This window comes from Pleurodeles waltl, chromosome 4_2, assembly GCF_031143425.1.
Source record: "Pleurodeles waltl isolate 20211129_DDA chromosome 4_2, aPleWal1.hap1.20221129, whole genome shotgun sequence".
NCBI classification, from domain to species: Eukaryota; Metazoa; Chordata; class Amphibia; order Caudata; family Salamandridae; genus Pleurodeles; species Pleurodeles waltl.
This window is the reverse complement of record NC_090443.1, coordinates 34,200,283-34,216,906: the sequence shown is the minus strand read 5'-3', so window position 1 is coordinate 34,216,906 and position 16,624 is coordinate 34,200,283. Positions and strand designations below refer to the sequence as shown.

The 16,624-nt window shown below is 43.6% G+C and overlaps 1 protein-coding gene across 1 annotated transcript in view; it reads right to left on the bottom strand.

The window, feature by feature from the left end:
• ADCY6 (adenylate cyclase 6) overlaps nucleotides 1-16,624 on the bottom strand; it is a 362,703-nt gene that overhangs the window by 116,871 nt on the left and 229,208 nt on the right. The window contains exon 17 of the mRNA XM_069230504.1: nucleotides 7,142-7,317. Coding sequence (XP_069086605.1) covers nucleotides 7,142-7,317 — 176 coding nt within the window. The remainder of the gene's footprint in view (nucleotides 1-7,141; nucleotides 7,318-16,624) is intronic.

The following is a 16,624-nucleotide window of genomic DNA, read 5'->3' as shown; positions in this document are numbered from 1 at the left end:
TCTCCTTAAGGGTCAATGTCATATGCCATTCAAGGATCAGGAGATGGAGGTGTGATACCATATGTGTCAGCCCCTGTACTATGCCCATCTATAACTGTTTTAGGACCCTTGAGTGTGATGTCTAGAGGATCACCCTGAGTGATTTAGAGAGTGTGAAGGTGGTGGAGGAAGGGAGGGAAGTGGTGGAGGAAAGGAAGGTGGAGGAGGTGGTAAAAGACAGGTGGCTTTATCCGACTTCCTCTTTTTCCAATGGTTCCAATAGATCAATGGCTTCCCCGAAGAAAAGCCAACGCTTCGATGATGGTGGAGTAGGTACAGAAGGTTTAGTGAGGATATGTCCGATCTGAGGCTGCATGTTAATTTGCCTCTGGCCAGCATCAAGTTTTTCTTGCTGTCTATGTAAGATCGGTTCCCACTGAAGTGCCAGGGTCAGATCTCAGAGCCGGTTCAGAACCAAGATGGATTTTTGTTTCTGCACCAAGTGGTTGGTGCCAAAGATGGAACATGAAAGGGCGTGTCGGCACCGAAGGAGTCAGCTTTGATGGTTTTGGCTGAAATGTTGGTCCAGAGCCCAAAGGCGGGGTTGTCCGAATCAATTTTCCGTTGCCGACAATGGCCTGCTGGCAGTGGTAGCCTTTTGTGTGGTGGAAGCTGAATGTTTTTTGGGGTGAGGAACAGGGTCTTCTGTACTCACAGCATGTTGACCAGGCAAAACATCTCGCATCTCGAGGCTGATTTCGAGCTCAGAGTCAGAGCAATGAATGGAGAACGCCTTTTCCTCCACTGCAGAGGCCTCGGGTAGCTCCTGTTCCTCTTTCTCAACATTGTGTTGTCGAAAGATGTCAGGAGTTTCTTCAGTGTCTCCCTGTTGCATTTCCTTAAAATAGGCCCAGCGATCTTGGAGAGTCTTCTTAGACCAAAATGATCAACAGGCCTTGCAATCCTGCTTGTGTTCCGTTGACAAACACAGGTTGCAGACCTGATGGAGTTTGATCTGGGGATATTTTGTGTGGCAGTTTGGGCAGAACCAAAACGGTATCCGGTCCATCCATAGGGCATTCTCTGATGAAGTGGAAAGTGATGGAAAAGTAGGCCCTAAAGGGAGAAGCCCAAAGGCTGCTGCAAATAGCACCAACCAATAGATTTTGAATAGAGATTGATAAGCAAGATGGGATACCTGATCGAAAACAATACCACAAGGGAAAGGGTGAAGCGCGAACTGAAAGGAGCCACAGGAATGGTCTTGACCCGGAGTGCAGAAGGAAACAACTGAATCTAACTGCGGAAAAAAAACGATCTAACAATGATATCAATGTCCACGTGCATTACCACCAAGAGGAGGAGTGACTACCTCGTGACGCAAAAGACTTCTTAAAAGATAAACAACTTGCACACTTCAAGACCCAACACTAAATGGCACACACACACAAATATGTTTAGGTTATCACTCGCTATGCTGTAGGCATGTTTATTATCGCCTCTAGATGCATGATTTTGTTACATATGTTCTAACCTAAGGTAGCGAATAATAAGCACCCAAACTATACTAGCTATTGGTCTCATTTGAGTGTGCAGCATGCAAGGGTGGACACCCAGGGTAGTTCATGAATTAGGCACAGTCCGCCTCTGGCAAAACTGACTGAAGAGTTCAAAGTGGGCTCTCCCTCTGCGGGATGGGAGGAACAGGTTTAGTGGACAACTGGGTGTTTCTCCTCTCCATACAACTGATTGGTATACCTTGAAGGGGAAATGTCCTAAACAACGCATTCTAAACAATGCAGACGTTTCCCACGCAAGAGGAACAACGCTTGCCTAAACAACAAGTACCTTTTTCTCTGCCTTAACCACTCATGTGCCTAAACCACACATATGTGTGGTTAAGGCAGAGAACGGTCTAGTGGATCGGGAGAGGAGGGAGTGAGGTAAGGGTGGCTGGGTCAGGGTTTGAGGGTAGTTTATTTTTTAGGTGTGGGTTGGGGAAGTTTATTTTTTTGGGCTAAGGGTGGGTGGGGGGGTCAGGGTAGTTTACTTTTTAGGGGTGGGGTGTTGTCATTTATTTTTTTAGAGGCAGGAGAAGGTTTAAAGAAGGGCGGGAGGAGAGGAGGAAGGCTCGGGAGAGGATGCAGTGAGGTAAGTGGTGCCGGAGCAGGGTTTGGGGGGTAGTTTGTAGGAGTGGGGTGGATTTAGGGCTTAGGGTGCATGGGGGTTTCGGGGTAGTTTAGATATAAGGGGTGGGGGAAGGTTTTAGGGCTTAAGGGAGGGTGGGGGCTGTCGGGATAGTTTATTTTTTAGGGACAGGGGTGGGGGTTGGGGTAGTTTTTTTTTAGGGCTTAGGCTGGGGGGATTGGGTAGATTAGTTATCGGGGTGAGGGAAGGTTTTAGGGCTCAGGGCGGGTGGGGGCATCTGGTAATTTATTTTTTAGGGGCAGGGTGGGGGGGGTCAAGGAAGTTTATTTTGGGGGGTTTTCGGGGTAGTTTAGTTATTAGGTGTGGGAAGGTTTTAGTGCTCGGGCGGGTTGGGGGGTGTCGGGTAGTTTAGTTTTTTGGGTTGGGGGAGGTTTTAGGGCTCAGGGTGGGGCAGGATGGTTTTCTGTAAACAGGGGCCAGGGTTTTTTTTTTGGGGGGGAGGGGGTGTTTTAGGGGTGAACGGTAGTTTTGGGCTTTAGGGCGGGTGGGGGGTAGTTGGGGTAGTTTTTTTAGGTTAAGGGGGGGAGGGGTTGTATGACACAACCACCATGCCATTTCAACATAAGGCTTTACTAAGCATGCTTTTACAACAAAATTTGTTGTGATGGCATGCGTGGTAAAGGCATGTATGGGAAAGACAGTCTGGGTTCGGTCATACCTAGTTGGGTCATACAACCCCTTGAAGATCTGGGGTTAAGTGAACACTACTGTTTGTGACCAAAAAAACCTTCTTGGCATGCATTGGGGGAAGGAGAAACACTGACGTGGTCCTGAATGTCAGATCTGAATTCAGAGATTGTGTACCGTGGATATCTTTGTAACACTCCAGATACTACTGTTTCTTGCATTAAAGACCATCATTAAATCATGGTTGTTTTATCTTCTTGCATGATATCCGCTGCTTCTTGCTGCTCACCTTCTGGAATATTATCCCATATTCCCATGAACAGCACCCTTTGTATATAGTTACTGGAATTGGAAAAAGCCTGTATTTATCCCTTTATGTACTGGGGCAAAGTAGGAACAATGCTTTATTTCTTTTCACTCTGACAGCCACAGCTTTAACTGATACTGATGTTAAAGTTGCAGACATTACTAGTTCTGTAAAAATATCCTAGTACATGGTGGTTGTTTTAAAGTCCTGATTAAAAACCCCTTAGGTGAAGCTCATCTGAGATCTATTATAATTTGTCTCCGCTGATATATATACCAACGCTCTTTTAAGTGCTGACATCAACGTAGGGGGTGATATTTTTATGGGCGAAGCCCCTTAACCCCTATTGTAAATGTTTCTGAAGCAAGCTTGCCTAGAGAATTTTTATTTGCATTACCTATTTTTTTTATATAATCACAAATGTCACAAGTCTAGTCCATGAGGTTTGCAAATTGAAGACCATTCTTAGTACTAAAAGTAGAGTAGTTGAAGGATTTGTTTACTGCAAGATGAGTTAACCTGTGCTTCAGTGTCCAAGGTGATTGATTAGATTACATGGCACCAGAAAGCTCTGCACCTTCGGAAAAATAATGTTTAAAAAAACAATATATGACCTGTCAATCACATATATAACAGTCATGTGAATCCCTAGCCTGTTGACAACCGTCAGCCAGTTCTGTGTTTTTAACCAAAGCCAGTTCTGGGTTTTTAAACAAAGGCATTTTGCATTTGACAGACCAATCGTTTACTTTGTGGAATTGTAGATATGGACATATGCGATCCAGCATGCAAAGTTCTGTTGCTAAAAAGCCAGGCCTGACCGAGGGTGTCACACAGGAAATGGGAACCAACAGGTAGCGCTGCAAAGGTAATGTTTTTATCCATCTCCCTGTTGATATCATCCCGCTGTTGAACACAAGCCCCTTTGCTAGGTTATCTCAAATTTTCTACGCTGATATCTAAAAGAAAAAAGGGAAGACATTCTTGAAGTGAAGGGGTGAAAGAACTCTGACAATTAGGCATGATAGCCAAGGATGCGAAGTTACTGTCCATGGGACAAGCCAAGCTGTGGTAGTAGGCCCTCCCCCCTCTTCCGTTCTCTGCCAAATTTTATTAGACTATCACAAATGTAGTCAATAGATGGAAGGAGTATGCAAAGCATGTAGGCGTACAACAGATCCATAGTGCTTTACAGGCGAGATTCCCTTTGCTACTTCATGGCCAGAAGCAGCAGTCTTTGGTATGGATGTCATAAATAGTGAACCAAAATTGCCCGCCACTGCCAAGCACTTCAGGGGTTAATAACCGATCCAATCCAATATTTGCTGTATTCTTATCTCAATGTTAACATCCTGGAGTGGTCCTTGCTGACAAATGTACTTTGTGGAAAACAGCAATTACAAGAGTTAGCCCCGATTGTAGAAAGCCACTGCATTCCCTACCAGGGGCGGCTGCTCCGCTAAGGCGGAGGAGCTTCGCCCGCTGCTTTCAGCAGAAGAAAAATAAAATGATAACGGATCATTATTATCACTTTATTTTTTGCTGAGCCGGGACAGGGCGAGCGGGCTGGAGGGAGGAGTGGTGGTATGTGCACCTTAAGTGCGCATATTTCTGTTTGGCCATATGTGTTAGGCTGGTCAAACACACATGCACACTTTGCATTTCTCCTCTTGTCTGTATTTCACAGCCGGGAGGAGAAAGTGCACAGGGTCCCAACTCCCTCTGTGATCGCCGAAGCAGGCCACTCACACCAATCACAGTGCAGCTGTCAAGCTTGTGACAGCAGTGGTGTGACTGGCTGAGGGGAGTCTGGAAGCCTGTGAGCTTCCGGACGAAGAGAAGGTCGGAGGAGACGAACATATCACCCGTCCTGACCAGGTAAGTGTTTTAAAAAAATTATAAATTAAATGTTCTTTTTTAATCCCCCCCCATCCCGCCCTCCCCATTCAAGCGGCAGCCGCCACTGTTCCCTACTAAGTTACACTATACAGCCAGGTGACAGAGCTAGATGATGCAAAGCAGAGGTGGAGCAATACAAAACCATCTGAGACATAGCTAAGGTAATAAGTGGCCTATTGGGAGACACATCTAAGATAATACAGACCAAATAGAAGCAGCATCTAAATCAACACAGTTTCTACTGGTCGACATAGGCAAAACATCTTCCCATATCTGAACTTTCCAAATACAGCTGTAAGCGTTAGAACCATTATCACGACATCATCATCATCACCTCCTACGCCGACGACACCCAACTTATACTCTCCCTCACCAAGGACCCCGCCAGCGCCAAGACCAACCTACAAGAGGAGATGAAGGACGTCGCAGATTGGATGAGGCTCAGCCGCCTAAAGCTGAACTCTGACAAAACGGAAGTCCTCATCCTCGGCAACACCCCGTCCGCCTGGGACGACTCCTGGTGGCCCACGGCCCTCGGCACCGCACCGACCCCCACAGACCACGCCGGCAACCTTGGCTTCATCTTGGACCCCCTTCTCACCATGACCAAGCAAGTCAACGCTGTGTCCTCCGCCTGCTTCCTCACCCTCCGCATGCTCCGCAAGATCTTCCGCTGGATCCCCGACGACACTAGAAAAACTGTGACCCACGCCCTCGTCACGAGCCACCTGGACTACGGCAACACCCTCTACGCTGGGACCACCGCCAAACTCCAAAATCGCCTGCAACGCATTCAAAACGCCTCGGCCCGCCTCATCCTCGACGTACCCCACAACAGCCACATCTCCGCACACCTGAGACACCTGCATTGGCTCCCAGTCAGCAAAAGGATCACCTTTCGACTTCTCACCCACGCACACAAAGCCCTCCACAACAAGGGACCGGAATACCTCAACCGATGCCTCAGCTTGTACGTCCCCACCCGCCTCCTCCGTTCCTCTGGCCTCGCGCTCGCTGCCGTCCCTCGCATCCGCCGCTCCACGGCGGGTGGGAGGTCTTTCTCCTTCCTGGCAGCCAAGACCTGGAACTCCCTCCCTACTAGCCTCAGGACCACCCAGGACCACTCCGCATTCCGGAGACTCCTAAAAACCTGTCTTTTTGAGCAGCAGTAACCCCCCCCCCCTTTCCCCTAGCGCCTTGAGACCCGCACGGGTGAGTAGCGCGCTTTATAAATGTTAATGATTTGATTTGATATTTTATTTATCTTGGACTGCGCAAATGCCCTCTCAGAGGGTATCCCTGTTGCACAGATCTACAGACCTCAAAAGTTTCGAAACAGTGCTCTTTGATACGTGGCGATAGAAAAGTGTCCAGGTGGTTCATTATCCTTACCTTCCTGTGACACTGCGGGCAGAGTTTAAGAATCTCGCTGAACCATAGCACTGTAAAGGGCAAAATATCTAAAAACAGTCTTCAGAAGAGACATCTAAGACCACTGGTTGGCTCAGATGAGGCTTACTCTGTCTGGATGCCATTGAGTCTGTTTTGGTGGGGCCACTGTGACGGTTTATGGTGCTTTATGCTGGTACGTGCTTGGACTGCCAGACATTTGAGCACCACCTTATCTTAAGAGAAACTGTTTTTTTAAAGAAAGCCTTCCTTTAGGTACCAGCATTTCTGGCAAGATCTGTGGCGCTGTGCCCAGACCTTTGATGCTGTCAGTTATATAAAGCAGAGTATACAGGCCTTTAAAACAAAAGAACTAGGGCAACAGATGGCAAACTGAGTCCCAGAGCTAGGGCAACACAACCACACCATGGAAAAAGCAGCTAAGAACATTGTAGGGCTCCTCGGAGATGCAGCTAGGATCATCTAGGGGCCCTCCAGCACAGATAAAGAAACAGGATTGTCACAGATCACGAGTAAGAACTCAAATCTTCAGAACCGCTGATCTGAAATGCAGTGCTCACCAAACACAGGCCAAAAGACCATAAAATGAAAATAGGCCCAACTGAAACAGATGAAAATAGACTGGAGGAGGCTGTGATGCCTACATACGTGTGGGAAATGGTGAGAGAGGCAATCCACAGGCACAAGGGAACAGAAAGAGAAACCACTCACAAGGCATTGGCTGTGACCAGCAGATCGTAGTTGTCGAAGAGGACCACCTCAGAGGCTTCAACAATGATGATGTACAGCACCTCGATGGAAAGCATGAGCAGCAACTTCCCAATGCTGCTGATCTGAAGGAATACAGAGCATGCCAGCAGGCTGAGCAGGATACTGTAGTTAAAATACTGAGAAGAGCAGAAAAAAAATCAGACAGGAGAACTTGATAAAACAGTTGAGAAAGAGTGAGAGAGAGAGAAAGACTACCTACACTGAGATTATTCACTACAGTTATAATTGAGAAAAAAGATGAATTCAACTATGGTTACATACAGTTAATATCGTTCATAGATTCACATGTGTTTTAGAATTTTCTTATCCACAGACTGTAATGCAGTTAACCTATATCATATTAAGAGCCCTTCCAAACTTTTTGGGATTGTTCTGCTCTCTCTCTATAGCTACATTTCCCAAGCTCAGTCTCTGGCAGCCATCTTGATTTTTTTTAGAAGGGTGTGGTGCTCCACAATGGTGTTTCAGGGGTACACAAGAAATAAAGGACCAGCCGCATATGACTATGAAAGATAATATCAAGGCTAGAGCCCCATATGTATAAACAAATAACTAATTTTCTTCAGAATTATCCTTCACTGACTCATGCGTATTGTTTGACTCACTTGTCTGCCCTAGTATTAATCTTGAGGCCATGGTGCTTATGAAGCTGTGTACTAATCTCCATGCTACTACCTCCTTGCATATATCTTGCAGCAATGTGCTTGCTTCAAAAACAGTTTTTACGGTTATGTCTGTAGTAGAATTTTCAGATCTAGAAACTGCAATCACAACCTTGTGCATAAAACTATACATCTTGTGGGAATAGAGATTCTCCAAATTAAATGCCAAGAAAATCTAGATTTTATTAAAGGCACAGAGGCTAACATTATGCCTTTATCCTTTAATGCCACTCCATGCAGCACTTGAAAGACATTACATCTTAAACAAAGTAAATCTAGAATAGAACAGTGGCAACACATAAATAGTTCATGCACATAGAGATCTGCCTCTTTAAAATGTGAAAGTTGTAGCTCCAACGTAGTTCCTATCCCTCTGGTAGTGGACTAAAGTAACATACAAAACAAAATGCAGTACTTCGCATGAATACCTCTGCAACATTGACTTATTAATTATTATCTGTAATGATAAATACAATTACAAATTCAATATAATCAATTCTCCTAAAATTCAAAAGAATATTTTAAGTGCACAACAACACAATACAGAAAATCCCCCCTCTTTTTTTTTTTTTAAATGAACCCCAAAAGGTGTGGGAGGGTGGAATAATGTTAGCCTCCATGTCTTCAATGAAATCCAGATTCTCTTGGCATTTAATTTGGGGAATCGCTATTTCATTACAAGATGGAGGCTACCATTATGCATGTTGGTAGCCCTCTGATACCACAGCAGACATATGCTTGATTTCATGATGTCTTCTAATCTTCCTCCTTTCCAGAAGGCTTGACTGAACTTTGCACCTCTTTTAAAATGAACATAGAACTTGGACAAATCAATACAAGCTTCCTGCATAATGCATTTCACCCACCTACCAATAGTAACAGTACTAATCGCTTTAAATGGCTTGACAAAGAAAATTAATGATTATTATTATGTGGACAAAATTCATTCATACGAAAATCATATTCCTTCATGCAGTCCACCACACACAATTTTTCACATGAATCATATCTAGCATATGGAAGGCCTTGGCTGGTGGAAGATCCTTTGCCTACCTCGCGGCAAAGAGCTGGAACACCCTGCCCCTGCACTTCAAGCAGTCACCATCACTACCTCTATTCAGGAAGGACCTTAAACCTCACTCTTCAACTGAAGCTCAGAGGGCAAACCCCCTTAGCACGCCTTGACACCCTTATGGGTGAGTAGTTGCACTTTATAAACTCTGACTTGATTCGATTTGGATAAAAGATTGTATCCAACATCTTTTGGTTCCTGTTATTTAAAAAAATCACCCTAAATGGGTCATAAAGGCGGGTAATTACCCTCTAACATCCGATACTCTTCGACAAGAGATCAGACAAACTGATCAATTTCCTCATTAATTTCCCCTTCTGAGCTTGTTGTCTATCGTTAGACATTGTAGTGATAAAATATGGTAGACAGGATAAGATTTAATAATAAATAACTTCTTGTCAAAAATAAAGGAGCCAAGGGGTTGAGAGATTAGTCCAAAATTTCACTCAGCTAAGCAGTTGCCATGCTTACAGGTGATTCTAGAGACACTGTCATCATGTTAAGAATTACAGTATCTCTATAAGTGAACATGAATTAGGCTTTAACGTATAAAAGCAACCAAACTAAAATGGGGCACAAAGTATTGCGTTGGGACAGTAAATACAGTTGCCCATTGCTTTCCTCAAATGTGCCTCTACGTGCGGGCGCTTGAAAGAAGCATCCCCGGTACAGTTAGGGTGGCTGAATAACATCAGACGGCTGACCAAATATACCTTAGGAGTTAGACCAATATTCATCCAGATAGCAGAGCGATCTGATAAATGAGCTCAAATATGAACTATCTCCTTCACACTTCGTGCCAGATTCCTATCTATTAAAATATAATCAATCCTGGACTGATGTCTGTATTTTTTGTTGTTAAATGTATACCCCGGGTTATCCCCATCCCCTCTCTCCGTATATCACATAACTCCCAACTGGGACATTATGAATAGCACTTGGCGTCGCATTTTCTCATTAATTCTGGATCTACACCCTGATGACCTATCTAAATCATAATTTAGCCCACTTTAAAATTCCCCATCCAAATAATAGGATCTGAAATTAGCAACAGGTGCTGAAATAATTCCACTAACAGGGCAATATCATCCTTATTGGGCCCATAATAACCCCCCACCGTAAACGTCCTATCATATGCCACCAATCTCCTTATGGCCCATCTTTCAGCCCTGTCTACCGTTCCCTCCTGAAGGGAGATATTAGGATGATTTTTAATAAGCACCATGACACCTTTATTGCCGCCACTCTGGCCTGAGAATATTATCGGTTGCACCCATCTACGTGACTTAAACAACTCCACATACTCTTGTGTAGAGAGGTGAGTCTCTTGCAATACTAATACATCTATTCGAACAGCTTTCATGTATTGTAGCAACCTCTTTTGTCTATTTACATTAACATTCCTAGACAGCAGCCTCAACTCCTTTACTCCCCCATCATCTACCCAATCATTAGTATAAAACCTACTAGCCCACCTAAGCTCCCCCTGATTCCCATTACTCTGAGTATATATTTTTTTCTTTTCTCCCCACATGCTCCGTACCCTTTGTCCTGATCCCCTCCCTACCTCTCCCATCCTGACCCCATTTCTCCCTAGGAGAACCCCCCAGACTTCTTCTGAGTGTTGACGCCACAGGGAGGGGGCTACCAACAGGACTTTAAAGTTGTCTACATACGACATTTAACATCTAAGCAAGCGGATAGGGAAAGAGTGAATAAAGTGGGTGGCGAATTCCCAACTTAGCTGACTTCTTCTAATGTTTTTATCAGGTCATCAACCTTTCTTGCCTCTTTAAAGTTATACATTTTATTATTCACCATCACTCTCAAAGAAGCTGAGAATTTTAACTGAGCTGTAGCTCCTAATTTTTTGAGGGCATCAATTCTCTTCCTTAGCTCCCACTGCTTACTCAAAGTTGTGCTCGAAAAATCTGACCTGATTTTGAAAGAAACTCCCTCCGCTGATAGTGATTTCTTTATCAATGCTGCAACAGGATTCTTTCTTTAATCGCATATGTATGAAAACACACCAAGATTTTCCTAGCGGTCTCTCTGTTTGGTGGCTTTTTAAAGGGGTCCTGGTGTACTCTTTGTATGTCATTCGCAATATCAACATCTGCATCGGCTAACTGTAATCCTTGTTTAATCAGACGGACCACGAGGCCTTTCAAATCATCGCCCTCTATCCCTTCTGGGACTTTTAGAAGCCTCAGGTTATTCCTTCTCTGGTGATTTTCCAAAGTCTCCAGCTTATTCCTAATACTTTCCTCTTCTGCTTTCAAACTTTGGGTTGTCTACTTATTCTTCTTCACTACTACCTTTAGAGGGCCTAACTTCCTCTTCGAGTACAGCCGTCTTACCTGCCAGGTCATCGATTTTTTTCCCCCCAATGTCTCGCATAGGTCTCTAATCTCACTTTGGTTGGAACTTTATTTTTCAAACCCCTCTTTAATTTCCAGCGCCAGATTTTTCAACATATTTGAAATAGAATGACTCAGGTGGCTTTCCACCGACACCCCCCTGCCCCCCCCCCCCACCCCCACCCCCCCAGAGCTGGCTTTCTCTGGTTCCAGCTAAAGTAGGAGGTTCGTCCAACAGGGGTGGGCACGCTCTTGCTGATGAGCTCCCCCATAACACCACTAGTTCCTACTCCGTTAATTCCAGGGAATTACTGTCCAGAACCCAGCTCCTTGTAGACACTGAAAGCGGTAGGTGGACACTCAATAGAACCTTGTTATTAGATGAGGTGGTGGTTACAAGCTGAGGTAAAGGAATTCCTCAATCTTAATGTGGGCTCAACCTCCCTGGCTATGGTACAGGATGCCTTTAAGGCGTTTTTGCGTGGGAGACTAATTAGAATGGCCTAATTTAAAGGCGATAGTAGAATGAAGAGACTGGCAGGTTAGAAAAGCAGATACAGCAAATAGAACCAAAATGACATTGGTTGGTCTCAAGGATGAGGAAGTAAATCAGCTGTATAGAGTAGATCGAAGGTTGCGATCTGAGTTGAATGTTGTGATTGAGAATAGGATTAAGAAAAGATGTGAGGCGAACAGGTTAGCGCACCGAGTATGGAGAAAACTGTGGTAAATTACTGGCATGGAAATTAAAAGCTAATATAGAGAGGAACAGGGTGGTAGAGCTACGAGATGCAACCTCAAGAAGTTTGAGGAGGGGTGATAAGGAGGTAGTAGAAGCTTTCAGAGTTTTTTTTTTTCAGAATTATATACAGGAATTTAAAAGTACCCTTGGGGGTGGTGAGGACCTGGTTAGAAGAGTTAGGTTTGGATTCTTTGAGTGATGAAGACAGTAGAGGCCTGAATGGCCAAGTTTGGTTGGAGGAATTGGATCGGGTTTTAAAATCAGGAAAGGCTGGAAAGCACAAGGCCCGGACTGTCTGGCTTTTGAAGATTATAGTGCCCTGGGAAACAGTATAAATAATTTTCTTGTGGGGCTGTGTAATGACATTTTAGAAGGGGGAAGAATGATGCCTCTGTCTGGGATGAAAGCAAGTATTAAAGTGATTTTGAAGCCAGGGAAGGACCCTAGTTCCTGCGATGCATATAGACCAATTTCCCTATTAAATAGTGATTACAAAATGTTTGCAAAGATTATGGCGGAGAGATTAAGTGATGTCCTAGAAAAACTTATTCACGAGGATCAAAAGGGTAGGTTGATGCAGGAGCTGACACACACACTGATAGGCTCAATTGATTTGACTACTATGTGCCAAGATCCCCTGGCGGTCGTAATGGTAGACGCCACTAAAGCATTTGGTAGGGTTTACTGGGTTTATTTGAAAATGGTCTGCAAGTTTTTTTTAAATTGGGTAAGAATGTTTTTGGGGTGTTGCAGAAGATCTATCAAGGCCCTGTAGCGAGAGTCCTAGTTAATGGTGTGTTCACTCACTCTTTTAAAATTCAAAATGGAACAAGAAAAGGGTGCCTGTTGCCACCATTACTTTTTAAAATATACATAGAGCATCTTGTGTGTAAAAGTAGGAAGGATCAGAGGATACTCCGGTTTCACTGTTGGAACTGGAATAAGAAGATTTCCTATACACAGATGATTTATTAGTATACACAGCAGATTTGTGTCATGCAATGATAGCCTTGGAAGGTCTGACGAAGGAATTTGGGGAAATCAGCAGATTTACTGTTAACAGTGAAAAATCTGAAGTTATGGTATCGAACATGCGGGCGGAAGGGATCTCTGTAAAGAAGGAGATGAAATATTTAGGGATCACAATAACCCAAGGTATGAATAAAATTGAAGTTAACTTCAAAAAGGTTTTGAGGGAGCCTACCCAGTTAAACAAGAAATGGGTCAGTCTTTCCCGTGCTATGATAGGACGGGTTAACTTAGTCAAGATGGTGATCTTACCTAAATTCCTATTCATTTTTAATGTGGTATCTTTGATGTTTAAGAAAGAATGGTTGAGTAAACTTCAGGGAGAAATTAGTAGTTTGCTTGGACCTCAAAGGGGGTACGCACTGCTTGGAAGAAGTTGAGGAGGAGAGAGAAAAAAGGGCTTGCCTTGCCGGATGTACAGTATTATGCGTGGGCCTTCTTCCTGAAGAATTCGAGGGACCTAATGAAGGAGCCAGGGGATTCTGAGAAAGGACACATTTTTAAAGTTATGATGAAAATAAACGGTGTATCCCAGAAAGGCTTTTTATATAGGTTTGGTGACCCCAAGTTTAAAAAAAAAAAAAAAAAATAAGATTCAAGGTAATCTTGGATTTGGTAAAACTCTGGAGGGGTGTGAGAAGAGCCACTAAGTTACCATATTATAGCAAGTATGCCCCAATATGGAACTCTCCAGGCTTCTCGGAATGGTCAAGGGACATGTTGGCTCTTCCTTTGAGGGAGGCAGCCTTTTAGGATTGGGGCACTTAATTAAGTACAGGAGTTTGGACTCTTGAGTCCCTCTGTGGGGAGATTGGGGGGGGCAATCTTTTCAGGTTTAAATACTTCCAAATAACTATCTGGATGCAACATGTAAAGGAGGAGGTAGGGGGCTCGAATGAACTGGAAGAGTTTGTTCATCGAAATACACCCCCCCACCCCACCAAGAAAGGAGGTTACAAAACTGTACTGGCTGATATTAGAGATCGTGGATGGAGAGTTCACCCTTGCAGAGGAGATGTGGGGAGAAGCCTTGCCAGGACAACAGATAAGAGATCAATGGCAAGTATCTAATACTCTTCTATACGATGCAGTTCGGCCTGCGTCTTTAAGAAGGAATCATTTGTTCTCAATCCACAAGGCCTACTGAACTCCTGGAAAGTTATCTAAGATAGGGCAGGGAACTTCAACGGCATGTAAGAAATGTGGCCTGGCCTTGGCAGAAGACCTATATATGTTTTTTAGGTGCCCCCAGCTTACTCGATTTTGGAAGGAGGTAATAGGGGAAAGATCTCTCTTTGGAATGTTAGGTAAGCCCATCCTTAGTGATTTTTGGATCTCTGCAGAATCTGAACCAGTTGACAACTAAGAGTAACAGCACTAAAATGCTTATTTATATGATTTTGTTGGCCATATGAGAAATCTGTAAGAAATGGGTGAGTGCCCTCCCCCCGACGCTACAGGAATGGAAGGAGGAATTAATCTATAATTTAAATCTGGGTGTGGAGGGGAAGGTGCAGGAACTTTGGGCTCCTTTGAGAGCGTGGCTGGAAAGAACTGAATAGTAGGCACATGTTGAGTGGCTTGGTACTGTTCTATGATTATACTTCTTACTGATTCTCAAGGTTTTCTCTGTGATCCAAAGCAGCTCATGATCAGGGACTCAGCTCTAATCCGAGACAGGAGCCTCTCGCCGGAGAGTGGTAAAGAGTGGAAGGAGGTCTCCCTTTTTTCTTCAGGTTTCCCCTCCGAGTCAGATTGTGATGGTAAATGAGGACAAAAAAAACACACAAAAAACAAACAAAAAAAAATAAAACAATACATAAGGAGTTGGTCACCAGCAATATCTTAAGAGTCAACCACCACAATTAAAGCCCACAACTGGCTCAGGAAATGAATTTGGATCACCGCATGTCACAGCAACTGACACCGACGTGACCGGTCTTCCGTTTGAAATGAGCAAGCAGGCAGCCGCGAGTCAGGAATGAAGGAGGGTGCTCTGCATCCTACACAATCATTGCAGTCCCTTAGATTTCTTGTGGTAAGGCATGGATCGTCGCAAAAATATGAGAAAACATTTCCATACATTGCAAAGGTAAATTACTAAGCTAATCAAACTTGAATTCATTATATGAAAGGCAATAAACAATTTACATCATAAGTAAACAAATCAAAATGTCTAAATAATATTGAATTAATTAAATGAAAGGATATAAACAGCAATTATGTAAGCAATAAGAACAAGTGGTAATTATCTAAGGAGCAGCATTTAAAAGAGGCAGATCTTTATGTGCATGGACTATTTATGTGTTGCCTTTGTTCTATTCTAGATTGACTTTGTTTATGATGTAAGGTCTTTCAATGCTGCATGGAGTGGTATTAAAGGATAAATACATAATGGTAGCCTTTGGTCTTGTAATTAAATCCAAATTTACCATAATTCCTTTCAGATGCACATTCACCTTAGCTGGTTTGATGTTCAGTGCCGTGAATGATAGGACCACTCTGCAGAAGGTGAAGACCCACCTCCTACGCTTCCGTATCTCAAAGATATTCATTTGCCTTTACCTAAATGGGTGCCCTCTGACAGGTTAGGGGGTCCCTGAAACGATAGTGGCCACCATGCACCAAATGCGCTTGTGTTACACCCCTGCAGATGTCTACAGTCTCGCCCAAATAAAAAGCCTATTCCAACCATGGTGCTTGAGTTTCACGATATATTTGCCAATCGGAAAAGGCTTTAGTTAAGAGTTCTTGGTGAGCCCCTCAAAATACCCTGTCTTTTAAAAATCTTGTGATGGGTTCAGAAGGTGAGAAAGCTCATAGTTCATTTGTATTTCAGGACAATGCACTTGCTACCAAGCTTAAAGATTGACCTCCAACAAAGATTTCCGATTTTGCAATTTCTTTAAGATATAATAAAATACAAAGAAATGATAAATTTGTTGGTCGACATAGTACAAGACTGTTGATTTCTTTAGCAGCACAAGTCACATCTTTTACATTTATGGTGGTTAATAACACACTTCAAAAATGCTTTTGAAAATTTTCAAATCTACATGTAGTCATTGCTTATCCCTAGAGGCTGTGCTGCACACAGCACCGTAATCAAAGCTCAAATCTTGAGGACCCTTTAATTGCAGTTTGTCAGCTAAATTCCTATCCCACTCTTGGTGGCAGCAACAGTGAATCAGTGAAGACAAGTGAGCGATAGAGCCAGAAACCAAAAGGAACTCTCCATACGATAATTAACTGCTCAGAGGTTAATTGAGTTAATGTAGTTTGTGCAGTTAAGCACATGCTACATTGAGGGTTATGGCAGTGATGACCATACCTCAAAACAGTCACATTGCAACAACTAAACTAATCATTCCTTTCATCTTAAAAGTAGTTTTGGGGGTGTCACTTTGAATTATCTAGTCTGATTACTAAGCAGAGGGGACGTTACCTGGGAGTACGTGGTGAAGCTTTATAGGATAAGGAAACATTTTCTACACAAACTTATAGTAGCAATGTGTCTACTCTCAACATTACTGCCACTGCCAGGATGTTGTCATACCA